A 26278-nucleotide genomic window follows, 5' to 3' on the forward strand; every position below is an offset into this window, starting at 1 on the left:
CTACTGAGAATAAAGTTCTATTCTGTCATTCACTGCCCTCTCCCTTTTACCATCTTTGCCCCTTCAGTGTTCCTGACTGGCTGTGATCGTGTGCCCATCCTGGGTATGAACCAGATCATGATGAGGGTCCAAACCCTTCTCAACTCCTCCCAACAGCATTTCCCAGAGGCGCTGACCTGTCACTCTCTGTTGCAGCTGCCCATCTACCCCTCCAAAGAGACACTACAGAGCAGGCTTATAGAAGCTGTTGGCCACAACAGAGGTTTCAAGAATGAATAATGGGTGTATAGTGTTGCTGTTATTTACACACTCCTCTCCTGTGTTCATCATTTCATTGTTCCATAGTTGGGTTTAAGATTTGGATTGTTTTAATGTAGGGTTGTATTTCAAATCCTAACTTGAGATCTGTGTGGTACTATGACATTATCATATTGCATTCACCTATTTTTATTAAAACATTTATAAATCAAAAAGTACAGCATGGTTTGTGCCTGCACATTAAATTGTTAAAAGGAAGCATATCAGGATTCCAGTTGAACACGAACTATTAATTTACAAGACCCACCAAATGGTTCATTACAGAAATCAATGAGAGCATAATATCCCTGCAGTTAGGTGGCACACAATAAGGCACAGATCATTTGACACATCCTTCTCAACCATGTTCCCTCAATTCACAATATAGGGCAGCATTGAACTCAAGACGCTCTATAGCGCAGCGCACTATAAGATACTTTTAAAGGTAATTTACACTTGAGCAGACATGCCAGTGTTTACCATGAATGTGATCGTCGGTGAAAATGCCTTTAAAAAGGGGCATTGTTGGTTGCATCGTGCCCTGACAAAGAAAACCTCCAGGCTCATGCTTTGAGCACCACTGACCTCAACTGCTATTTAGAGTACTACTCAAGTTCATAGCACATCTAAATTACTCATTTTCCTTAGTGAACTTCATTCAATTTCCCTAAATATATACATACTGTTCAATTAACCCATACCTAATTCCCCTTGAATACAGATCCTTGTGTAAACAAAATCATGTAGGCTTAAGACACTTAGGTCAAATAGAGGTAATGTGAGAGATACAGCCACCCGTGATTAAATTACAAACATTACTCTTCGATTTTATAAAGATCAGTGCAAATAGATCACTTTCAGATAAATACAGTAAGTGCATTTTTAATCCGTGCTCATCATAAGAGATCCTCTTTATGGAACAGCGCCCTCTGGTGTTTGTGGTCAGACTTAACCGTGGCATTCAGGACCGGGGTGTTGGTGAACTCCACGGTACAGGGCCCGGGGGTGCATGGATCCCCCTCCAGCTCCAGGACAGTCACGTTGTTGGGCACGGCCGTGCTCAGGATGCTAGCAGGCACGTACAAGGTGATTTGTGGGCCGCGAGCGGGCCAGTAGCGGCCCAGGTTGAAACCGTTGATCCACACCTGGCCCTAGTGATAAAAACAAAACAAAGGGAAAAAAAGATATATATGTTCAGTCTAGAATCTAGGATTCAGCAGTTTCAGGGACAAGTATGTTGCACCAGGGTATATGAAACTAACGTGGTTCAGTAAACAGTGCTTATGTGATGAGTGAACTTGCCTGAGATCTGAAGAGGTGTGTTTAAGGTTCATGCCTAGGCTTTAGCTCAGAGGGCTAACACACCAGTCTCGTCATCGCACAGAAGACTCAGATCAGTTACATATAGTTGGGGTGCCTGCTCAGGAACTACGTACAGTACAGTTCAACAAACAATTACAATCTCCTTAAAAAAAAAAGGTAAAACCTCACCTTTCTCCAGTCAGGGAACTGGATGTAGGTGTCCTGGGGCAGGTCTGGGATGCCGTCCGGGATGACAAAGGTGCCCCCATAGAAGGAGGGGACGGAGAGGGGAGAAGGTGGTGGGGTGCCAGCTACCCTGGAGCCCATCTCCCAGAGAAGACCCTGGCTAACAGCCTGGTCGATGCTGAGGCTGTAGACTTCCCAGCCGGTGAGGATGTCGGCCCCCAATGTCAGGTTAGACACCAGGCCCTGTGTAGAGACAGAGTGGGAGAGAGGAGGGAGTCAAAACATCATAGTCGTGTATGTGTACATAGGACACTCAGGGTTGGTTTCCCAGACTCAAATTAATACTAATGGTGGACTAAAAAGCAGGTTCAATTAAAATTCTACAAAATGCTTAGTCTAGAACTTTACTTAGTCTATTTCCAGGAAACCAGCGCATAATGTTCAGTGGGACCGAATAATGTTATGTAGAATTAAGTAGCAAATGGAAGTGAAATGTTTACTCCGGGAGCCAGCTTTAAATAACCTCTTGCCTTAAAGTCATTGATGTCCTTCCCATAGTTGACTCTGCCCATATTCTCCACCAGTATGTCCACCTGACTCCCAGCCTTCCCAGTCACGTTGATGGTCAGGGCCTTGTCCCTCTCTAGGATCCCAGCAGCAACCTAATGACAGACCGTATTGAATTGCAACAGACATTTTCCTTTTTTGTAAGAACCTGAAGACTTTTCTCTCTTCCTCTTTTGAGATAATAATCTAATCCAGTCTGACTTTGTATGAATGACAGTGATCACCAACCCTGGTTCTGGAAAACTACATGGTGTGCAGATCACGGTTCCAGTCCACCACTACAACACAGATTTCACTAAACAAGGTCTAAATTGGGTGTTTTAGTGCAGATGGGACAAGAACCTGTCCTCCTTGGACAAGGATTTGTGACCTGCGACCAATGTTGAGCACCAACATGTTAACTTGCAGCAAACCAAATGAATTGCCGGGGAAGTTTCAGTGACTAACTCACCCCATCGACTGATACATATGCCCGGTCGTGGACTCCATTCAGTGGTGAGGACAGAGGGGTGGGCTTACTGCAGTCCACAGGCAGCTTGGTCTGATAGAGGACGAACCCAAACGGCTTTTGGAGAGAAAACAAATAAACGGAGTAAAGCCTCTCAGCCATTTTGGATCATAACAACCATAGCTGCTTATACTTGTGTAGAAAAGGACAGACAGACATTGAGCTTGTGGACGTACTTGGTTCATCTCAATGAAGGTCAACGGGTAGATGCTTTTGACAGGACCGGAGAAGGATAGTATATCTAGAGCATCGACTACTGTGTGGAGCTGAAGAGGCAGAAAGATGGATTCAATTCTACACTGTGTACACTCCGGTGTTCAATCAACACAAGAGAAAATATCCATTTGCTTTTAGTGCATTATGACATGCCTATGATACAATGTAATATATATATAAAAAACAACACTTAACCAGCACTTGCACTTGACCCCCCCCACCCTCCACAAGCTTTGACTCTGTACTTTCTATGCCTGTTATATGTGGTTGTCCCACCTAGCTATCTTAAGACGAATGCACTAACTGTAAGTCTCTCTGGATAAGATCATCTGCTTAATGACTCAAATGTTAAAATGTTAATATTGCAACACTTCTCCGCACTGTGTGCCATGTGTCAACAAGGTCAGGTAAAGGTAAAGTCATTTCTACCTGGTGCTGTGGCTTAGTTGGTTAAAGCGCCTGTCTAGTAAACAGGAGATCCTGAGTTCGAATCTCAGCAGTGCCTCTTTAATCTGTGCATATGACAAATAAACGTTGATAAAAGTGCTAACTCAAATGTTTAAATGTCTGAAGATGATCGACCTTCTTCATTGGCACAGCTCCGTAGGCATATTTAGGTGTTGATGGAAGCACAGGTCCCTCTGGTATCTTCCGATACTGTTGGGGGAAAATACAGGTGGATATGACATCATTAGGTGATAAAACTGACCGATTTACCTTTAATTACAAACTTATAAGAAGTCAGGGTACTAAAATGCTGACCGTATAAACCTTTGCTATAAAAGTCACAAGGAAGCATAATCAAACATGTTGCATGTACGACATGTTGTGTGATATCTCTGTTACCAACCAGTTTGATGACATCCTGGATGGCAAAATATTTGTCAGTGAGGTCTCCTGCCTCAGTGAGCGGGGCATCATAGTCATAACTAGTAGGCTGGGGGGCATAGGGGGTATTGGCACCTGAGAATATTAAGAGAAAAACATTTGATTTTCTACAACGAGTGGGTCTAATCCTGAATGCTGATTGGTTAAAACCACATTCCAGCCGGTGTCTATTCGACAAGTTACCACCGGCTAAATCTATGATGTTAAAATGCCTATTGACTCTGTTCCATCTGACTTGACTTCGTCTCTGGCCTAATGACACCCGTGCCAATACATCCTCCAAACACCGGCTTCTCGGGCATTATCACTTAAATAAACTAATCTTCACATCATGGCTAAACCCAAATAAAGTGAACTAGATTGGGTTCTGCAATAGAGCAATAGAGAATATGGGATCATTGAACAATTTTACTCACCATTCCAGTATCCAAAATTGGTTCCTCCAATAAACATGTATCTGCACAGAGAGGTTCATAACTTGTCACTAGTTGAAAAATCCTGTGCCTTTTTGATGTTAAATGTTTCATGTGTGATGTCAACATATTCCTATCAATCATTGTTGATTGGTGATAGAATTCAGACTATTATCCAATCAATTTATCTCTCAGTCTATATCCAATATCCATCCACAACTCACAGATTAACGCTGGCGCCGATGGCGAGGATCTCGTTGAGGGACTTGGCCACGATGGCGGTGGACACTGTAGAGTGATGCTCTCCCCAGTGGTCCAGCCAGCCAGTGTAGAACTCAGAGTTCACCTGCAACACAGGATACAGTCAGCACTATCTGGCCATGCTAGAGAGGACAGAAGTGTGTTGGACTTTTACCACTAACATCTAATGACATGTAGTTATGGTTTGTGTGCATCTGTAAGTTGTTGTTTGTATGTATCAGTTTGTATCTGGAGAGGAGAAATAAAAATAATTATATATATATATATATATATATATATATATATATATATATATATACATCTAAATGACAAACATGCTTACCAAGGGTCCATGGGGCTCTGCCTGTCTCTGTGCATCAAATGCAGCAGACACATTCCCACCTGTTAAACAAATACAAACGCACAGGCAAACAGTTGTTGAACAATGCTGCATACGATGGTATACCACATCCGTCATAGATTTCTAAGGCGCAATGAGTCAACATGTCTGTTTTGGCAAACAAAAGGAAATTGGCCAGGTTAGACGTCACATGAATCAACAACTACCCAGATCTAAGACAGATAGATACCATACAAACTGAACACTTCTATTCTTCTTAAGAAAATACCCGTTCCATTTCGTAAGTAACTATCCCAGGCATTTCACAGAAAATGTATCACCGTTGACCTTTGTTGTGTATATTTTGACCTGCATCAGTTCCCTCTTGACACTGATCTAATGTCAGTTTTGCGATTTCCCTATTATCAGTATGGTAGTGATTTTGAGAATATAATTTTATTCTAGATCTGTGCCCAGAAGACTACCTGGGCCAAAGTCCACAGTGGCGTAGACGCCCTGCAGAGTTCCACACTTGAGGTACCCGGCCCCGGCCCCATCTGTGGTGAACAGCACCACATCGTTCCCCAGGTGGGAGCGGAACAGACTGGTCAGGTGACGCAGGTAGTTGTAGTCACAGGCAAAGTAGCTGCCGTACTCATTCTCCACCTAAGAGAGAGAAGGGGAGGAGAGGGGAGGGAGAGAGAGAGATGGGCTCTTGTTGAGGATATGAGGCAATGTTTGACAAACCGTCTTCTATTGAATTGTAGCGTTTTAAGGCACAATATGAAGTTATCCAAACTTTGATTCCCCAATAAATGTTTTATTAATCATTGAATATCAACATGGCTCACCTGAACAGTGATGATTGGGCCACCGTTCTGATAAAGGAACGGCTTCAACATTGGCAGTAGCGTGCCCATCCACTTGTCAACAGCCGCAATGTAATCTGAAACAAACGGATTTGGGTGTCATAAAAACACAATTCTTTATTGTAATACTAATATAGAATCCATTGCAGTCTCATCTGACGGTCAATACACACCTGTGTCTGAGGTACGCAGGACAATGTCTTTCTTGTGGAGCAGCCAGGCAGGCAAACCCCCCTAAAGACCAGGTCATGAAATGGGCAAATTATCACACAGTCCGTCAAGAACTACACTGCAGATGTCAAAGTGCCGTTACTACATTGTGATTGATCGTCTTCCGAAAACAACATTATTACACATCATATCATCAACAGGTATATTTATCATAAAACAATTGTTTAGTCATTTTCTCACCATATCCCACTCTCCACAGATGTAGGGCCCAGGCCTCAGTACAACCAGCAGACCAATGTCTTGGGCCAACTGCAGGAAGTGTTCTAGATCCCTGTCCCCACTGAAGTTGTACCGATCCGGGGAGGGCTCGTGGAAATTCCAGGGGACGTACCTGCAATGTCAAATGGACAATGATGTACTATTTAAGTCCATACCACCGAATGGTAAATCATAGCTCTTTCTGAGGTTTAAGGCCCGATGAAGGAATTCTGTCGTGTTATCAACATTTGGAGGTTATGTGATTAAATGGCTCTTTGAATTACTTTGAGCAGCGTCAATCCTATGTACCAACGGGCCACTGAAATGACTACCTGAAAACTAGAAGGATCATTGAAGACACTCATCTAACTGGTTGGCATTCAGTTTATTTATGACATAGTGGCCAGTCTACATTTGCCTGGATACCCAGACTAAACGCTACGCCAAGCCTATGGACGTAAGTTTCTTCTCCACAACGAGTCTGGATCTGAGCATCCCTCCCGACCCAGATTGGTTCAGAAACCAATGGGTTGGGCCAGAGCACACGTGGATAAAGAGGCGGTTTGCAAAATCGTCATTGGCTTTGATACTCTGATTGGCATGAGCGATTGGATCGTCTCTAACCTTTGTTTGTTTGTTTTTTTACAACAAGTCGTCAGGCTAAGTCTACATACGTCTGAATGGTGTTCAGTCCGGCCATATACATCTTGAGTAGCCTGTCTTTCCAGTAGGCCCTGGGGATCCTGTTGTAGTGGATGCTACCGGAGATGTAGCGGAACTCTTCCCCATCCTTACGGAAGCAGTCGTTCTTGTAGTCCACACTGAAGGTCTGCGGCACACCAAGCTGAAAGAGATTTCAACAGAGTAAGAGTCACATACCGTCATTTTAAATCTTGCGGAGCCATGCGGTCAGTGTGCTGTTTTTTTTATGGCTACGGCAAACTGACTTTAGAGAGATAGTTGTCTGAGTGGCCGCATCTTGAGAGCAACTGATAGAATTGAATTGCAGTCATGCAACTGCTCTGTTACAGGTTCAGCTTTTTATGGTGAAGGGATGATTTATCAGGTGACGGCACAAGGTTGGCAACAACAACGTGACTGCCAATCGTTGCCCCCTAGTTAAGTGCCGTTGCTGGATGTATAAAATGAAAAGGCCTACATCTCGATGAAAATGAATACAGAGAGCAATAGAGGCCATTGTAATGCACATTTACGTTATTAATTTATATGGCTTGCAGTAGATCAACCACAGACAGAAGGGTTAACCCAGACACCTCACTGGGGCTATAAAGCTGAAGCATCCGTTTAGAACGTTCTCACCACCAAATATATGGTACTGAGAGGAAGTCCAGGGGGGGACCGATATTCTGCTTTCTTTTCCTGTTTCCAAAACTACAATCTGTTACGGTGTTTTATAGACTTGACGCTTTTCCAAAGTTGAAAAGCCCTACTTCTCAATCAAAATGAATACAGAGGACAAAAGAGTTCATTCTAATATTCATTTAAATTATTAATTTCTATGGTTTGCAGTAGATCAACGGTGATAGTTCATGTCAATTAAGCAGAGTTTGAAATGTTGCTAGCTAGCTACTTCGAAAGCAATTAACAAAGATACGATAAATCAGTACACTAGCGGGTAAATGGTTCAAGGAATCTGCGATTATTTCCAAGTTACAGGCTAATCTAAACATCATTCAACCTTTAAGTGCATGCCAAAAGGAGGCTTGGATTCTGACTAGTTAGCTTGCTATCTGTGAGCTGTATGAAACAATATCACGTGTGTTCTCTTTTCCAACCAATTCAGTCTACGCTAATACGAAATGAACCATGTAAGAGTACTTACTGTACTGGCAAAGAGGGAACACAGTAGCACAACTCCAATCCTTGAGCAAGCCATGTCTCAATGTCGTGATGCACTGACTGATTGACTGAACTTCAACAGATGAGATGCGGAAGTCAGATATTGTCATGTGACGATGGCTGTTATGACAGTACTAACGCCTTACCGGTAGGCGGCAGTCTCATAGAATGCTCAAGGCACAAACTAAACTGTATGCTCGTACTTCCTGAAATCGCTTACACACGTGGGCTTCCGAACTCTGCTCACGTTGTCGCTTCTTACGGTCTGTAAATAACATATGTATTGATTATTTGTGGTCACATCGTCATATAATTTTGACAACATGTCGACAAGTGAGAAAATAACACCAAACGAAGGGCTGAGCGCCGAAGAGGACGAGTTGCCTCCACCCGTTGTGACTCGGACTCGTAGCGGGCGCAGAGTACGGACCCCAGCTGTGTATCTCGACTCCGAAGTACCGAAGACTCCAACACGCCGAACAAGGAAATCTGTCATTCAAGAGTTACCGAATGAGAACCAGACGGAACCCGAACCAGAGGTTGTAGTCGTGGAACCAGTTGCCGACGAGACTCGTGCGAAAAAACTTCCAAGCAGTGAGTCCAAATCAAATGCATTGGCAACAGCTGAGGCATGTCCAAAACTGGTCAAGTCAGACACACCTGAAGGGAAATCATTAGGTGCCGTTATTCCAGCTGTGTCACATCATTGCAACGAGAAGGAAAACAAGGTTGGTCCCGTACCAATGGAGACTGTTCCGCACCGCCCAAATAAAACGGCCAAAAAGAGGACTCATTCAGAGTCAAATGAGAAACGTGACGTGATACCTTTGGGTAAACCGAAATCTGGACGGGTATGGAAAGACCGCAACAAGCAAAGGTCAGTAGTTGCAATAGCCTACAATCCATTAACTAAGTGCATGCATACGCAAACTATCAGTCAGCCCAGCCCATGCAAACACTGCCTAGAAATTGTTTATGAAAATGTACCTTTTTATTGGACTCCTTTTTGTTTTTCAGGTTCTCGGCTCTTGTAAGAGATAAGCCACTGTGCACCTCCTGGGAGAAGAAGATGGTGGCCAAGCGAGAGAAGGAGCTGGTGAAGAAATATTCCCTGCAACTGAAGGAGGACAAGGCCAGGGAGAAAGAGGTCTGTGTCGTCACCTGTTCATATTACAGAGTGCACTAACATCTTAAAAAGTAGTGCATAAACTGCGTTCAAGACGACTGGGGGAAATCGTTTTTAACTTGGGCCTCTATCTAGAGCTCAGACTTTCCAACCGGATGCTCACTGGCTTTGGGATTTGACCTCGTATTTTTCAGAGGTCGCAGATGTCTTGGAACACACCATTAGTATATGGACCACACATAAGAGGTTGGCAGGACAACTGTGATTGTTTAGGTGTCCCCCCTCATGATGTCATTGTTTGGGGCTATCTTTTGTCCCTTACAGGAAAAGAGGAAGAGGCATGAGGAGAATTTGAAAAGGCGAGCTGAGAACGAGAGGAAGGGGGAGGTTGTGCAAGTGGTAAGTAAACACGCACAAATCCCGACGTGATCTCAAGTGAGATGGGGTCTTTTCCTCACTGTAACCTACGTGAGCCAGGCAGATCGCTGACTTCAGAGGCCGTATGTATCAATTGTCTCGGAGTAGAAGTGCTGTTCTATGATCAGGTTCTCCCATGTTATCTTGTTCATTTGTGATCTAAAAGGAAATACTGATCCTAAATCAGCCCTCTTACTGACACTTGATACATATGGCCCCAGGCTAAGTGCTACATTCTCCCCCCCCCCCCCCCCCTGATATGTCCATCCCAGATCCGGAACACAACAAAGATCAAGAGGATGAAGAAGAAACAGCTGAGGAAGATTGAGAAGAGGGACACACTTGCCATGCTGCAGAAATCACAGCCCAGGAACCCAAAAGCTGCACGGAAAGGGGACAAGTAGAGGGAGTGCACTTGGTTGACTGATGGGATGTTCAGATCTACAGCTCTGTTGAGAACCACCCCCTAGGCACTTCATGTAGATATGAGAAAACCAGTCAGAAAAGGGGCTTGCTCTGTCTGCTCCACGCATCGACCTGTTATTGCAGTTCCTCCAGGATGAAGGCATTTGATCTTTCCCTCAATAGGCTAGGTGGAATTTACCATATTGCTTAATCTATCCAATCCTTTTCAGATCTACACAGTGCCTAGGGGGTAGGGCCAACGCTGTGTGTGAGGCTGCTAGAACTGGAGAGCATGAGCAGCAAACCCTTTCAAAACAAGTAACCGTCTGGAGCATTGCAGATGCAAAAAGTGCCTCCTACCTCTATTTTGTGGAAATCCAAACATGGGCTGGAAGAATTCTTTACTTGACCGCTTATGTTTACTGTGGTGTAATGCAATGTTCCATTAAACAAAGCAAATTGTTATACCGGTGGGTCTCCAAACCTTTTCTTAGTGGTTCACTAGATCACCATTGCAAGCTTTTTGCCCACTTTAGTGTGTTGCATTAAAGGAATAATGACACAAAAGCAAGTGTGCACTTCTCCAGTCAGGCTTTATTACATCACCCCGTGATGCTGTTATACTCGGTGCCCTGACCAAGATCCATAAGAGAATGAATGAGCTTAAAAAGATGGGGAATTACAACAATTGGAGGGAAGATGAATGGAAAGACAGTGAAAGAACTCAAGACTATATGAACAATACAATGATGGACAATCAACTCAAGACAGGTCCAGTAAACTAGTTGTACAACACCTGACAATGGTTTTGATGCTGATATTTTTCTTTTTACAACTATTGTGGTGTCTTCACAGCAGTGTAACTGGATCAAATGTATTGTACAACGTGTGTGTACGGGGCCAGGGAGCAGGAGAAAAAAGTAATGAAACTAGTTACAATTAATGGAGGACAATCCAGTTCTAGGAGAAACAGTCATTCTTTTTTACAGAAACAAATGGGAGTTCTCTGACCTTAAATACAAATCACCATACTTAGATCTAACTAATCAATATTATTACTTTGATATATATATATACACACATATTAGCAATGTTCTGTGTCGGTTTTTTCCTCGGTCTCAAAAACATTTTGTAAGTACACTTGAAAATAAAATGTGATTTATCTTATTTTTGGACCTCACACAAGCTCACATTCTGTACTAGTGCACACACACTTCAACTAGAGTAGATTACGAGTAATCTACTGATGCATCCCTATTCATTTATAGTGCACTACTTTTGACCAGGGCCTGGTCAAAATAAGTGCCCTTTAGGGAATAGGGTGCCATTTTGGACACTAAATTACTAGGCCACTATTCTAATATGTTATGGTTGAGTCTGCTTCATACACTAACCCTAATAAAAAAAAGGCTACGCTAGATTGTTTTGCTGTTGAAGAGGTGGAAGTCATCTTTGGGATGTAGGACGTAGGAACTTTTAAATAGTATTTTATGACGATACATCCTTCATTTAGCAGATTCCGCTGCTTCGAGAGGGATAACAGGCTCCAAGCCCAAATAGGCACAGCAGAGGAGCTAATGTGATGTCACCGGGTTCACACACGTGGGCTCCTGCATTTGTTGCTCACCCCCTTTCTCTCTCAAAACAAAAAAAACCTCTTAAACAGCATTTGTGAAGCTTTGAAAATCTGGCATCCTCAAAGCAGACATAAGCACCAACCCATTGCTATTATAACCCCCCTCTTCACACACACAGACATATACTCTCACACAAACTGTTCATGTCCATTTGCATTTAGTCCATATCCTTTGGAAGAGGAGCAAGGTAGAGTTAGTGTTTGATATTGTTAAATCGCTAGAATCTATCTGCCCCCAGTCTTTTCCACAGACTAACATAGCAAGAGATGGAGTGGGTGAGAAAGAGAGCAGCAAAGGAAGAAACAGAAGACACAGAGGTCTAGCCAGTGGCTCTAAAGGGAGATATCTAATCATTGTAGTGAAGATGAAGCTTCAGGGGGTGACGTTTTCCCTAGCTACAGATCTAGGATCAGCTCGGCCCCCCCCAATCCTGACCTTAAACATTAGCGGGGGAAATGCAAAACTGACCCCAGATCAGCATCTAGGGGCAACTTGACCCTACACGGAAGATGAAGGCAGGTCTTTCCCCCTGCCTGGTTGCATTGTCCTACAGGATCTCACCGCCCCTATACACACACCATCCCCACAGAGAGTGATAGGGGAAAGGTAAGGGGCATTACAACCCAAAATCTATCCTGAAAGAGGGAGGGTTGGGGTTAAACAGGGTCGATACCCAGTTTGTCCCTTCATCAATTGGGGGGAAAAAGGGTGGCTTGTTCCAAATGCCTGGGTTAGTACAATTCGCTGATGGGGGGGGCTCAATATATATCTGGGCACATGTCCCAGTTGCCGTGGTCCTTCGCCTCCCAGTAGCCCCCCTTGTAGACGTGCATGGACTCTCCCGTGATGACGTCCTCAGTCCGCTCGAACCACATCGCCTCATAGTTGTCCTGGTGGACGCCTGACGAAAATAACAAGAGATAAAGAAAGACATTTAACCGATTGAAAGAATCATAGGATGTTGAGGACCAGCCATGGAAGCTTTGGGAAAGGGACTTCTGCATCAAAAACAATTAAAAGGATGAGGTCAGGATGACAAGGACAACATTGCAGCAGTATGGTGGTGTCTAGCTACAATAGTTACCAGAGTTGTCATGTCTAGTGCTTACAAGACTTCACACATACGAACGCCGTAAGACTTTGGGAAGTAGTATTTCTCAACCAAGTTATACTGCAACTACTAGAGCATCTAAGAGGAAGAAGACAAACTATAGACGAATAACAGAGAAAGGAGAGAGAGCGAACAACACTGGTGTTACTTGCTTTTGACCGCAGCTCCATAATGACCTTCCATGTCATCCACTGGGGGAGGGGGGGCAAGATGGAAAGATATGAGGTATGATATAAAAAAAGGTGTGAGAATGAAATCATGGTGTGTGTGTGTGTGTGTGTGTGTGTGTCCCGAACGATGAATACTTGCTTTGATACTCTGAGAGGGGCGGACCACGTGAGGCTGCAAAAGGGAAGACTGTCAGATGAGTATGTGAGGGTGTGGATAGAAATAGACAGTGATATGGAGAGGAAGAGAGTAGAGGGCTACTTGCTTGGAGTGTGAGGTGGAGAATCGTCGGGGTCCGCTGAAGGGGGAGAGAGGAACATGAATAATTGACAGAAAGGAAAGAAATGAAAAGGGGAAAAAGAAAAAAAATACTTACAACCTAACCAATTAAATCTATTTAATATACGATGATACTTACTGGTGTGGAAAATTAAAGCTAGCCTGCTTTTACTGCGCTACAGAGCGGTTTCCTACCACAGGACATTGCCGCATATCAAAAAATAGTTTTCTTCAAACATTCCACTGTTTAATAATAGAATTCAAAATGTGCATTTCAACGCACAAGAATAAGCCGTTTCTAGGCATAGCCTGGAAATCTGGGTCGTATTCACTAGACACCTTAGGTAGAAAAACATCCCGAAACAGGAAAGGGACTACCTGAACTTGTCAAATAAGAAACTTGTTTACAGTTGCAAAACGTTTTGCTAGTGTGCACTAATGAACACGACCCTGGTATTGATTGACTAGCATATTTGCATCACAAGAAAGCTAGCTACCATTTGTCTACATATACACACACTAAACGGAAAGTGCTAGAAGGATCACGTGTCAGAAGGAGAGGGAATAAGAGTGAAAGTGTGGAGAAAGCGAGGGAATGCTATAAGGACCTAGCGATGGAGGGAGGAAAGTTAGTGGTACTTGCTTTCGTCCGAAGCCTGGCTCGCTTCCGTACCAATCTCCACTGCATCGGCTGAACACAGCACAAACCAAGGATGGATAGATGAATAAAGAAAGCGGGATATGATGAGGTGGTGGATCGTCAGAGGTATTAAAATACACCTACCTTGTGAAAAGTGGAACGGATTGGGTGTGTGTGTGTGTGTGTGAGAGAGAGTAAAGTGAAACGATAGGGGGAAGAGGAGGAGTACTTGCTTTTCAAAGGCGAGTCAGTGATGAAAGATTCCTCAATGACAGCTTGGGGGACAGAGAGACAGACACGTGTGAAAGACAGACAGATCGATATATATATATACACACACACACACGAGGAGAAAGGGACAGACAGGCAGACTATGAACACAGACAGCTCTGGGACGACACTCACTTGGTCTTTCCTCAAACCTGCCTCCATCTCTGTGTCCTCTCTCTCTAGCTACAACAGGAAGCCAAAGAGACCAGACTCCTCGTTCAACTTAACGGGGAGTACTTCCTTACTCACAAGCACTGGATCTTGCTCCCATCTTGGGCATGTCCCAATAATATCCTCAGTGGTACAGGAGCGCCAAGTCTAGGACCAAAAGGCTCCTCAACAGCTTCTACCCCCAAGCCATAAGACAGCTGAACAATTCATAAAATCGCTACCGGACTATTTACATTGACCCCTCCCTTTTGTACACAGCAGTGACTCGCTGTTTATAATCTATGCATAGTCATTTCACCCCTGCCTACATGTAAAAATTACCTCAACCAACCTGTACCCCTGCACACTGACTCGGTACCGGTAAACCCTGTACATAGCCTCGTTATTGTGTTACTTTTGATTATTATTTTTCACTTTAGTCTATTTGGTAAATCGTTTCTTAACTCTTCTTGAACTGCACTGTTGGTTAAGGACTTGTAAGTAAGCATTTCACGTTAAGTGAAATGAAGTTTGATTTGATGTATGCACTTGTTAAGTACTTCAAATATTGGATTGGTGAGGCATGGGTCAGTGGGTGTCTCCACCTTGTTTCTCATACCAGTCATTTCCTTTCAAATAAGTATAGGAAAGTCAACAAGTGGACACTGGGAGGAAGGAGAGATAATTGGGATGTAGCCCTTCTTGCACCTCCTTCCCTCGCCCCCTCCCTCTTCCTTACCATCCTCCGCTACCTCCACCCCTTCTGCCCCCTCCTCGGGCAGGTTGGCTGCACGCTGGGCCTCTCGCTCCCTCTCGCGGCGGACGCTCCTCTGCTTCTCCTCCAGCCGCTGCTTCTCGGCGTTAGCCTCGTCCCACCGGCCCGCCTCCATCAGCTGCTGGTCGGGCCGTCGCCGGCTGTCGGTGGGCGCCACGCCCTCCTCGGACTCGTTGAGCGTCAGCGCCAGCGACGAGAAGTAGTACATGGTCTCCGCTCCCTCGCTGCAGATGGGAGAAAGAGAGAGGATGGGAAATGAGGGGAGAGAGAGAATGGAGGAGGAAGTGGAAGGGACAGAGCAATGGAGAGAGATGCCAAACACAGGTGAGATGATTGAAAAAGCCATGTTCTTTGACAGCACCTCATCAGCAACCCCCCCCACACACTCTACTCACGGTAGTGGGTTCTTCTTCCAGAGCTCCTTGGCTTTGAGCGTCTGGTAGACGGTCTTCTGTTTGCCCTCGGTTCCGTTCTCTCCCTTATTGCTCTGCATCACCCTGGAGAACTCCATCTTCTCATCCCACGTCCCTGACAGCACATAGTGGGCCTTACCCTCCTTGTCGGTCACCACACCAGTCACCTTCCTGGCCACGTCTCTGGAGAAGTAGCTGTACGGGGCGAACTTGAGATGGCAGCAGTCGCCGGTCCGGTGGTTCACCACGTCTATCTCTCCCGACTGAGAAAACCAGAGAGCGAGAATGGAATTCTTTAAAAATGTGTCGTTCACCTAAATAAATCTTGAATATATTTTTTTTTATGCTTAGAATTGGTCTAAAATCTCCTAACGTCCATAGTAGGTGCTGCGTGTGTCTATGCCCAAAAATTGTTGCGTGATAATGTCACTATAACAGAAATAGCCATCATGTGTGAAATATTTCTTACCTGGTCGATCCACAATTTGCCCACAATGATGTTGTGTACTGTTGTAGTTACTTTCTTCCACGAGTAGTGATTGTTGCTCTTCTCAAACACACATTGGATAGAGCCTGTGGAAGATGATTACACCATAGATTACACCACATTTGCGTGATGGAGACATTTGGCTGGCAGCTCTCACACACCGCCTTACCCAGAGGCATGATGGAGAGGTATTTTCCCCTGAACTTGCTGGCGAGGGAGATCTCCTGTCGGAGGGTCCAGCCTCTCTCTGAGATGGCATGATGAGCAGCTGCAGGCGGGTGGTGACTCACCTGGATGAAGGAGGATTGGTTAGGAAAAGATTACAATTGAGTCACTTAGCACAGTGTTTTGCAAACCCGGTCCTGGGGAACCACAGGTTTCTTTTTAACTGTGCACTAAAACACCTAAATTCACTAATCAATGGCTTGATGATTAGCCAATTTCTTGTGTGATATGGTTGTGCTGGGATAAAACAACATATTTAAACAATTTATTTAACTTAGTTTCATACGCGTGGGAGTAAAGAGAGCTGTTGTTTCCCACAGCTGCCACTAGGGGGTGTTTTCCCTCAGTAATCCTCCAGAGAATTGAGTACCACAGTATGAGTCATAAAACCCAGAAATGGTTCCAAACGTTTGTTTTTTTCACCATTAATTTTTCAATCTGGGATTTTATAACTACTTAATATAAGGGTTGTGTTTCGTGTAGGCGTGACGTTTTGATAACCACACAAATCTCTCAGACGCAGTAACTTCACCAATAAGCATAGCATTTGGAGAGTCAATTGAGGCAAATTTATTGATAAAACTCACGGCTATCAAAACATCACGCCAAGGTAAGTCTACACAGTTAATAAATGTTTTAAAAAATCTGTCAAATTCACAATGTGAAAAATTTATGGCGGAAAAACCACTGGAACCATTTCCGCGGTTTTATGGGTATTACGTGGCGGACTATTGGAACGTGATACAGCAGAAGGGAACGTGTTACAGCACCACAGGTGATGGACAGCGCTGGATCTCCTGACAGTTTATAGAGGTACCGCTACCCATAGATGCCCTCTCTGTTAACGTACTGTGGGAATTGTAATGGGAAATTATTTTCCTGTATTTGATTTACTGTCGACATGTGACTGATATGTAATAAACATGACTGTATTTGCGCGGGGGAGACGCAGACAGATGCATTCCCTTGGGGAAGGGAAACAGGAGCCAACCATGTAACGTTTTATCTAATGAAGTTGTCGTCACTTGTTAAGTCTATAATTGTCTGTTGTAACCAAGTACTGATGTTCTACCTTTAAAACTGACGGTATCAAATGTTATGGTTAATGTTTGACGCCAGGCTCGATTCGAGGACAGAGATAATGTAACTGTGTCACTGTAGCAGCTGTTGCTGGCACTTTCCTGCAAGCATCTCGGGCTGGTGTTTACAGAACATTTGATGCTGTGGGATTCAAATTTAAGGGCCTTCTCTGCTTTTGTTCTGGAGGGGTCTCCTTGTTGCAACTCGTAATAAACCGGATTGATATGATCAGATTGTTGTGATGTCAACTTGTGGTTAATTGAATGTGTATTGGTTTTAAACACATACAACCATTGTAGATGCAAATCTTCTCTCCTACTCTCTCTCTGCCCCCTCCCGCACTTAGCCCCTCACTATTTGAATCTGTAGCCATCACCCCCCCCCCCCCCCTCCCCCCTTCTGTTTTTCCAATTCCCCTCTCTCCAAGCAGTCATTCCCCACCACCTTTACCTGTTCACACAGTGAACGGTAGCCGCTCTCCCTCAGCCGGTCCAGTTCGTAGGTCTCCCCCAGTAGGGGGTTGAAGGGTTTCCCTGTACGGTGGACCGTAGTGGAGTAGGATGATACGGTGAAGGCAGCCACGTAGCACAGCTGCTCCAGAGAGCTCTGGCATTTAGCCGCCTTGTCCAGGAGCTCGTAGTACTCCAAGTCCTCAGATAGACGCTGCAGCATGGAGATGGGCTCGTTGAAGTTCACCTGAGATAAATGGGGAGAAAAGGGGGCGAGGACGAAAGGAAACTTAGAAATGGAAAGGGTTGAGGAAAAATACACGTAACTGCCAAAATAAAGGAAACTGACAAAATGTCTGGGACTCTATTGGAGGGATGCGACACCATTGTTTCACAATTTGTTGGAAAATGCTGTCTCAGGCACCTCTCCAGAATTTCTCATAAATGTTCATTTGGGTAGAGATCTGGTGTCTGAGACACACACTTTAAAACCCTCATGCTCCTTTGAGACCCCTCTTTCAAAGTCACAGACCTCTTTTTCTAGCCGTGGTAGCCAAAATACTTGGGAAACTGGCCATTTTTATACATGACCCTAAGCACGATGGGATGTTAATTGCTTAATATATTCAGGAACCATCCTGTGTGGAAGCACCTGCTTTCAATGTACTCTATTCCTCACTTACTCAGGTAGTGTTTCCATTATTTTGGCACTTACCTGTAGATCCATTTCATTCCAGAAAGTTGTTCCCTCCCTTCTGCCCTTCTTCAATACAATGCACAGAGCTAAAAGCAATGGTTAGGGTGTGCTGCAAGAGTCTATAGTCACACACGTGTGTTTCTTACAGGCATGGGGATCTTGGAGAGCTCTTTGCCAATGCAGTTCTTCATGATGCTCCAGAGGTTCAGCGAATAGTTGGGCTTGTCTGGGATTTTGGTCCGCCTCTTCCTCACTGGCTCCACCTCCAGGGACTGGGGCGACTCCGGATTGGACCCCAACGACTGCTCGTCACAAAGCTGTGCGTGGCCAATGAAGAGGGCAGAACACATACGTTTTATTTCAAGGGACATCCTATGCACTGTAAAGCAAGTAATTAAACAAATATTTCAAAACACAGTGACAGACTCACCGATTGGTCATCGATTCCAGTCTCAGCACTGAGACCACTGATGTTACTTCCTGACCTTCTGAGTGGAGGAGAAAGAAACAGATATATAGAAAGAAAGAAGTACATTTACCAATTACAGTTCCTTCTAAAAGCTCAGTTTATTCCTCATAAAATGACATTTGTAGAGAGAGCGAGAAAAAAACCTGTAAAACATACATATATAAACATACATACACATAAAACATTTTTTTAAAGAATAAAAAAAAAAGTAAAAAAAAAAAAAAAAAGAGGTAGAGGTAGAGGCGTGCCGACCTATGATACTTGGGGTCGGCCGGTACAGTGATGAACCCTGCCGGGTCCTCCATAGCGTCAAAGAACTCGTTTTCATCATCCTCGTCGCTTGCGTCTCCCTTTGCTGAGCCCAAACCTGAGGGAGAAAATGAAATATTATGAATGAGAGTGTGTTGTAGATTCACTGGTTGACTTAACTAGCAGGCTAACAGTCCGTTTGGAGTTAGGGGGGGGGGGGTTAAAGTTCAGGGGTCAAGGAGTTAATGTAACAGTTTGTTCGGGGTCAGAGGTGATGCCTTACTCTTGCTGTTCAGGGCAGGGTTGCTCTGGGAGAGGGGCAGTACGGTGGCCCCTCTGAAGGCCCTCTCCAGGTGGTTGTGCTGCTTGGCAAGCTGCTCCAATGTTTCCTCCAGCCTTATCCTCTGGTCCCGCTCCGAATGCAGGGCTTTCTGCCACCGCTTACTGTGGGCCTGGGCCAGCGCTAAGAAGTCTCTGCATGCCTGGGGAGAGAAATGTTAGGGAAACAGAGGAATGTCAGGGAAATCTCAAAGAAACGCTTTAAGAACATTCATACAACACCACAAAGCCTTGTAAATGTTTGTGTGACACTCAAGAAACAGATGGCTCGTACTGTGGGCTTCAGCTAGACCTGCACTATTAGACCTTCACTGTATTCTATGAACAATCGCTTCGTAAACCAGTTTCCTTTGCACACTGTAAAAACAATAACACCAACAACACGTACGTTGATCATAGCGTTGGAGGTGATGCGGAACAACGTGGCTCTCTCCGTCACCTGCCGGATCTTGCCATCAGTGTCTCCTCCCAGACGCACCCCCTCCAGCTCTGACAGGGACCTAGGACATGGGGCACAGCCAAGGAGAGTCAGCCAGTCCCTTCAACGCATCCCCCTCAGCCCATCCCTTTTGTATGTAGTACATGTCATTTGTTTATTCACTCAGACTACTCTGCAAACAAGAAAAATATCTGGTCCATAACAAAATCTTAGCCCTTACCTGGTCAACCAGTTACTATGTGTTGTAAGGATAGAACCCAGCAATAGCTTTTTGCATCCATTGATGTGTTCTATGGATGTGAGAAAAGTTATCTTGTTCTATTAATATTGGTATGTCTATACACGGGGGAAATCAACCAGTTGTTGATTGTAAGGTTTGAGAGAGTGATGGTTGACCCCTGACCTTTGGAGGGCGGAGCCGTGCTTGGCGATGAGGTCGTTGCAGGTGCTCAGGTCTTCCACCTTGCTGCCCAGCGTGCGCAGTGTGGACTGTACCTCTGAGTTAGAGTTACGTGCCCCTCCGCCCTGTCCCGAGGTAGGGGGTGACGTCGGACACTCATCACCAGAGTCATCTGGAGAAGAAGAGGCGAAAGAGGAGAAGAATCTCAAATATATTTTGATTTGTTTAACACTTTTTTGGTACATGATCCCATGTGTTATCTACAATGTAGAAAACAGTAAAAAAAGAAAGAAAAACCCTGGAATGAGTAGGTGTCCAAACCTTTGACTGGTAATGTATATGAAGAAAAAATATATACATTCTGTCAGAATGATAGCCCCACCCCCTCACTAATTGGGGGTTATACAGTAAACTGTCATTCTTGAAAATTAAAACATGTTCTCTCTCTCTCTCTCAAAGGAACACATGCAGTATACACTCCACTCAGACACCCTCCTTCCCTTACCCTCTCTCTGTACCCATTAAAGACTGTTCTACACAGACAAATCCCTTCCTCTCCCGCCTCATTTTTCCCTCCCTCACCAGACTCGGCCTGATTACGGACAGCCTTGGCCTTGGCCAGCTCCAGGGCGGTGATCCAGCGCTGCCGCTCCACCTCAGAGCTGGCCTTCAGGTGGTAGGTCTGTGCCCCGCCGTTGGAGATGACAAAGTTGCACGAGTCCTCCACCGCGATGTTGGCCGTGGCCAGGTTGATGGTGCCCCGGCACGTGTGGCCCATCTCCGCCTGGGTCCTGGGGAGAAACAGAGAGAGAAAGTGGAGTGGATTAAACTAGGGTCAACTCCTGAAAAAGTCAACTCGGTAACCAGCTCCAACTCCTGCTTGTACGGTTGGTCTGAAAACAACTTCTAGCCCCCTAACCTTCAGTGTTTACTCATCTGAAGGAACCATATAGGAAGCAATATGGCAGAAGCCTCTCTAAGCCTACTGGAAGCCAAGATAAAGACATCACTTTAACTATGCCTACCTGGTTTCTTTTGTTCTGCAAACTCCAGAAAGAGGGAAAGAGGCTAGAGAATATGTTCAGACTGAGGCAGCTTTAGGCTAGTTGGAGCAAAATTGAGTAACCTAACTTTGGACAACAATGTTCTCTCTTCCACATTAATGTTTTATTGTACATTACATTTAGTAAAGGTCTCTAATTACAGCCAGATTAACCAGGAACCATTATGATCACACAAGCAAAGAGGAGGGTGGACCCAATACTCAGAAGCGTGACAATAAAAACCAGCTGACTGATGGACCAGTGTGGACTATTGGCGCCTAACTAATTTGTTCATATGGAACAAAGGAATCTCAAGAGGCAATATAGCTAGTGTTGAAAAAACATTTCATATTGCACCATTTCTGGTGTCGCAATTTTGAATGATTGCAAAAACCTATGTACAAATGTCTCGCTAAATGCACTCTTGGCAAGTTCTTCGAGTGAAAACAATCTTACTTGAAAAAAGACTCAGAGATAGGAACATGAAAAGTGTGTGAATTGTTGGATGTGCTTATCACCTGACTCTAAATTGCTAGGCAAACAGTACTGTTAACACAACACACACACACACACACACACACACACACACACACACACACAGCGTGCTTGGAGTGGGAGGTGAATGGTACACAGCTACATCACTAAACAAACACAACTCATATTACACAGCCCAGTGAAGACACGATGACTCCCTCACAGGGCTGAAAACACAGTAAGTATTCAGACACACCCCTTTGTTGCAAGCAGAACAGAGAGGAGTCATGCAATATTGTGACACCATTAAATGGCAGAGAGTTACACAGGGAATATATAATGACCTCTAGCTTCAATTTCTTTATGATACCGTGCTCCATAGTCAAAACTCATGATAGGCAGATAAAGGAGAGCAAGTTGTATTCATCTTGTAGGGCAGGGGAAATGGGAACGACACAGAGCAAATCACAGCTATAATAAAACCGTTTAGTTAGTCCTCCTAGCTAACAAACTAGCTAGCACAGTTTCCTTCACTCCCACCTGCCAAACACTTGCCCTTGCCGTTGTTAACAGAATTGCTGGAAAGCAGTGCCCAACAGGCAGGGGTGAAATACACTGTCTGCTGGTGTGCTAGCTAGCTACTTATCCCGCATGCTGTGCACCGGAGTCCTAGCTAGCTAACTAACCAGCTAGCTAGAACACAGTGTCCTCCACTCCCGCTTGCCAAACACCGGCCCTCCCCTGCAGGAAAACAGTGCCCGACAGGCAGGGGCGAAGGAAAACGTCTACCATTGTCCTAGCTAGCTACTGACAATGTTGCCCCCGCCTCTTCTTGTGTGGGGTTTATCAGCGTTTGGCATCAAACGTTATGGTGCATTACCGCCAACTACTGTACAGGAGAACCCTGCCTCCCGCCTATGTACCGGAGTCCTAGCTTAATAATGGACCATTAGAAGTATAAAGAGGGGTTCCGGCAGATGCAGGAATGCCCACAAGCAGGAACGCCCTGAATTGCGGGCAGCAAAGATTTCTGGTAACTGTTAGTCTCATCTGTTACAGCAGATGCAAAGAGGTACCATGTCATGCAAGCCCATCTCGCTCCATTCTTACCTGTAGTAGGATAGTAAACCGTTGCTCAAGACGAACCATCGTCGCTGGTAGCCCTTGATGTAATTTGTCCATTTGAATAGCCATCCTTTGTATGTGTCTCCAGCCGGAGTCGGGGTGGGTGCCTTGGGCTCCGACATTATGACAGCCTGAGCCTTCACAGTGGGCTACTAGATTGGGGCCTAGGGACAAGAAAAGCATTAAGACAACCTGAAAATGGCAGTGGAAAATCTACAGGACAATTTACCAGCTAACTAATCCATACACACTTGGGATACGTAGAGGTCTAGCAGTAGACCACGTAAGATGTCAGTGTAAAAAGTCAGAACAGTTTCTACAATCAGCATAACCCAAAGGCCGGTAGACGGCGATATTGAGTCGTTTCGACATCGCCATCTACCGGCCTTTGGGCTCCAATCAGCAGTCAACACCCGATTCCCCATCAGTGACACTAGCCTATCTGTCAAATACCTCGCTTTGGTTAACAGTTTATATTGTGTAAATTGATATAGTAAGTGATATCAGCAACTTAGCTAAAGCTGGATAAGTTGTTGGAGACCAACTGCTGCTAGTGATGTTAATTAACAAGACTTAGCTTGCTAGCTAGCCTACAAAACTCGGGCTAGATAAGATAGGCTAAGCAGGTAGTTAAGCTAGTTATAGTAGCTAGCTAACGTTAACGGCATAACCAGTCTTGTCGAGGGCAAGACGATAACAGCACGTTACCATCCAAACGTCGGCATAAAGCTAGAGGGATACTAGCTAACGTTACTACTACACAATTTGCAATGACTGTACACTTTACACATTTAGCATTGTCAGTGCAAAATCAACACAAACTCGCTAGCGGCCTAACAACACAGCACAGCCTGGCGCTGAAGTGCAGCATCACACACCGGACTCACGACAATGACAGGCGGATCCACATCGACGCTAGCGACCGTCGACCGAGAGTCGATGCCTTGAGCAGCTAATCATCTCAAGTTTTGCAATAAAAATACACGTATATTATGCTCGTATAGATAGCGAATCAATGATCCACACAACCAACCAACCTTTATCAGTATGTCGAGGAAAAACTGACGCAATTTCCTTGGGCTTGACAACTTCAACATCCGACTATCAGACTGGACATTTATTTTTGCATTTAAAAATTAAAGTAACATGGCAAACGTAGCTATCAAGCTACAACCTTTCCCAATCAAAGCTGTCTTCTCCTTAGCATTAAATGTCACGAACACAATTGATTTCAGATTGTTTACTTTTTTTTTTTTTTTTTTACAAATATGTCTACCTACCTTGTATCGATGGGCAAGTTCGTTTTACGTGGGCGGGGTGTGCACATTGTAAACCATTCCATTGGTCTATAATGAAATATCCACTCAACCGGGCACCGGTCCATGCAAAACGAACTAGCCCACTCACTGGTACCACCTGTGTGTGCCGCCAGAGACGACAAAGTGCTTTCGCTTCAAAATGTAAACACATAAATACGAGTCCTCGTTAGAAACCTTTGTCAAGGAAAATACTCTTACATTTCTCAATTGTTGCACACCAGCAGAAGCAGAAAATATTTTGGGTATCTCAGATTGTTCTGGCAATTCTCACATAGAAACTTCATTGAGAGAAAGGATGTTTGACAGGCATTATTCATTTGTATCACCATTTAAAAAAATAAAATTAATCATGATGAAAGTATACATTTTTGGGCAATTTGTAGACCAATACAATAAAATTAATGTGAAAATCTGTAATTCAGAATCTGTACATATTCCATATGTTAGAGCACACTATAAAGAGTATAATGATAACACCAAGATGTTGTCTGTATCATGTACGGTTCACGGATCATAAGGTCTTACTGTACAGATTCTGAAATACAGATTTTCACTGTAGGTCTAAAAGGGGCCTACAATTCCCCCTTTTTTTTCTTCTTCAAGTTTCTATATGAGAATTGTCAGAAATATCTGATACAAAAAATATTTCCCACTACCGCTGGCATTTTATCGCAACAAAGGGATGAGGGTGAAGTCCACCTTTAGTTAGTGTGTGTCTTTGTTGTGTTGAGAAGAAGACCACTCTGTAAGAGACAACTCTCCATAAAGGTACAAAGACAGAAATGTGTGTATCCTCTTCCTCTTGGACCAGAAAAAAATACACGTTTTGCTGTATGAGCATTTCAACTCCTACTTTTTGACAAGCAAACTCACTCTCTCATTCTCGCTTTCCCTCTTTTCACCTTTTCCTCCTTTCCTTCCCTCCTTTCCACGGTTAATCATAACTCTGGAGACACTGAACTAAATGGGATACCTCCAGTCCTCTGGCTTCTGTAGACCCTGGCCCAGACACGGCCTTCATCTCCTTCACTTGTTCTCCCACAACTACCGTGAACAAAAATATAAATGCAACATGTAAAGTGTTGGTCCCATGTTTCATGAGCTGAAATAAAACAACACAGAAATGTTCCAATACGCACAAAAAGCTTATTGCTCAAAAATGATGTGCACAAATTTGTTAACATCCCTGTTAGTGAGCATTTCTCACTTGCCAAGATAATCAATCCATCTGACAGGTGTGGCATATCAAGAAGCTGATGAAACAGCATGATCATTACACAGGTGCACCTTGTGCTGGGGACAATAAAAGTGGTGACAGTGGGGTTATGGTATGGACAGGCATAAAGTACGGACAATGAATACAATTGCATTTTATTGATGGAAATTTGAATGCACAGAGATACCTTGACGAGATCCTGGGGCCCATTGTCGTGCCATTCATCCGCCGCCATCACCTTATGTTTCAGCATGATAATGCACGGCCCCATGTCACAAAGATCTATACATAATTCCTGGAAGCTGAAAATATCCCAGTTCTTCCAGGGCCTGCATACTCACTAGACATTTCACAATTTGAGCATGTAGGCAGCGTGTTCCGAATGGGATGCTCTGGATTGACATGTAGGCAGCGTGTTCCGAATCCCGCCAATATACAGCAACTTCACACAGCCATTGAAGAGGAGTGGGACAACATTTCAAAAGCCACAATCAACAGCCTGATCAACTCTATGCAAAAGAGATGTGTCGCTCTGCATGAGGCAAATGGTGGTCACACCAGAAACTTTATTTTTAAGGTGTCTGTGACCAATTCCCAGTCATGTGAAATTCATAGATTAGTGTCTCATTTATTTATTTCAATTGACTGATTTCCTTCTATGAACTGTAACTCAGTAAGATCTTTTAAATTGTTGCGTGTTGCATTTATATTTTTCTTCAGTAATACATCAAATTCACTGAAAACTGTGAAATGGTGACCCC

The 26278-nt window shown here is 44.3% G+C and overlaps 4 protein-coding genes and 1 non-coding gene across 21 annotated transcripts in view; 3 read left to right on the forward strand and 2 right to left on the reverse strand.

Annotated features, from left to right (window-relative positions):
• The window catches only part of LOC109901115 (probable E3 ubiquitin-protein ligase HERC3), a 24431-nt gene extending 23958 nt beyond the window's left edge, over positions 1-473 (forward strand). For 4 of the 5 annotated variants that reach the window (XM_031837732.1, XM_031837726.1, XM_031837731.1 and 1 more), the window contains one exon: positions 68-473. In XM_031837732.1, the coding sequence (XP_031693592.1) occupies positions 68-279 (212 nt within the window). In that variant the 3' untranslated portion in view covers positions 280-473. The remainder of the gene's footprint in view (positions 1-67) is intronic. The other variant, XM_031837727.1, reaches the window with a different exon arrangement.
• Positions 429-8747, reverse strand: glb1 (galactosidase, beta 1). Its single transcript, XM_031837749.1, has 16 exons — positions 8099-8747; positions 6930-7099; positions 6238-6388; positions 6000-6060; positions 5809-5903; positions 5443-5623; positions 4961-5019; positions 4602-4723; positions 4381-4421; positions 3927-4039; positions 3659-3733; positions 3037-3126; positions 2804-2917; positions 2316-2447; positions 1789-2028; positions 429-1448 (listed from the first exon to the last, which is right to left on the reverse strand). Exons 1-16 carry the CDS (start codon positions 8150-8152, stop codon positions 1194-1196), a joined length of 1953 nt encoding a protein of 650 aa, XP_031693609.1. The 5' UTR covers positions 8153-8747; the 3' UTR covers positions 429-1193.
• trnat-agu (transfer RNA threonine (anticodon AGU)) lies at positions 3508-3581 on the forward strand. Its single transcript has one exon. It is a non-coding gene; the product is annotated as a tRNA-Thr (tRNA).
• LOC109901119 (coiled-coil domain-containing protein 86-like) lies at positions 8289-10827 on the forward strand. Its single transcript, XM_020497157.2, has 4 exons — positions 8289-8992; positions 9133-9262; positions 9566-9640; positions 9931-10827. The coding sequence occupies exons 1-4, from the start codon at positions 8439-8441 to the stop codon at positions 10060-10062; spliced, it is 891 nt and encodes a 296-aa protein (XP_020352746.1). The 5' UTR covers positions 8289-8438; the 3' UTR covers positions 10063-10827.
• Positions 10638-24375, reverse strand: LOC109901117 (oxysterol-binding protein 1). 13 transcript variants are annotated; one of them, XM_031837748.1, is made up of 15 exons: positions 24263-24375; positions 22968-23146; positions 20923-21131; positions 20344-20512; positions 19890-20001; positions 19446-19644; positions 19166-19280; positions 18875-18929; positions 18591-18761; positions 17749-17994; positions 16163-16283; positions 15976-16079; positions 15489-15769; positions 15058-15317; positions 10638-12601 (listed from the first exon to the last, which is right to left on the reverse strand). In XM_031837748.1, the coding sequence occupies exons 2-15, from the start codon at positions 23102-23104 to the stop codon at positions 12459-12461; spliced, it is 2322 nt and encodes a 773-aa protein (XP_031693608.1). In that variant the 5' UTR covers positions 23105-23146; positions 24263-24375; the 3' UTR covers positions 10638-12458. The 13 variants fall into 13 exon arrangements, with proteins under 13 accessions (XP_031693608.1, XP_031693602.1, XP_031693605.1 ...); XM_031837742.1 differs by having other exon boundaries at positions 18875-18932; XM_031837745.1 differs by lacking the exon at positions 24263-24375 and adding an exon at positions 24020-24252.
• Positions 24376-26278: the final 1903 nt, after the last annotated feature.

This window comes from Oncorhynchus kisutch, linkage group LG12 (genome assembly GCF_002021735.2).
Source record: "Oncorhynchus kisutch isolate 150728-3 linkage group LG12, Okis_V2, whole genome shotgun sequence".
In the NCBI taxonomy this organism is placed as follows: domain Eukaryota; kingdom Metazoa; phylum Chordata; class Actinopteri; order Salmoniformes; family Salmonidae; genus Oncorhynchus; species Oncorhynchus kisutch.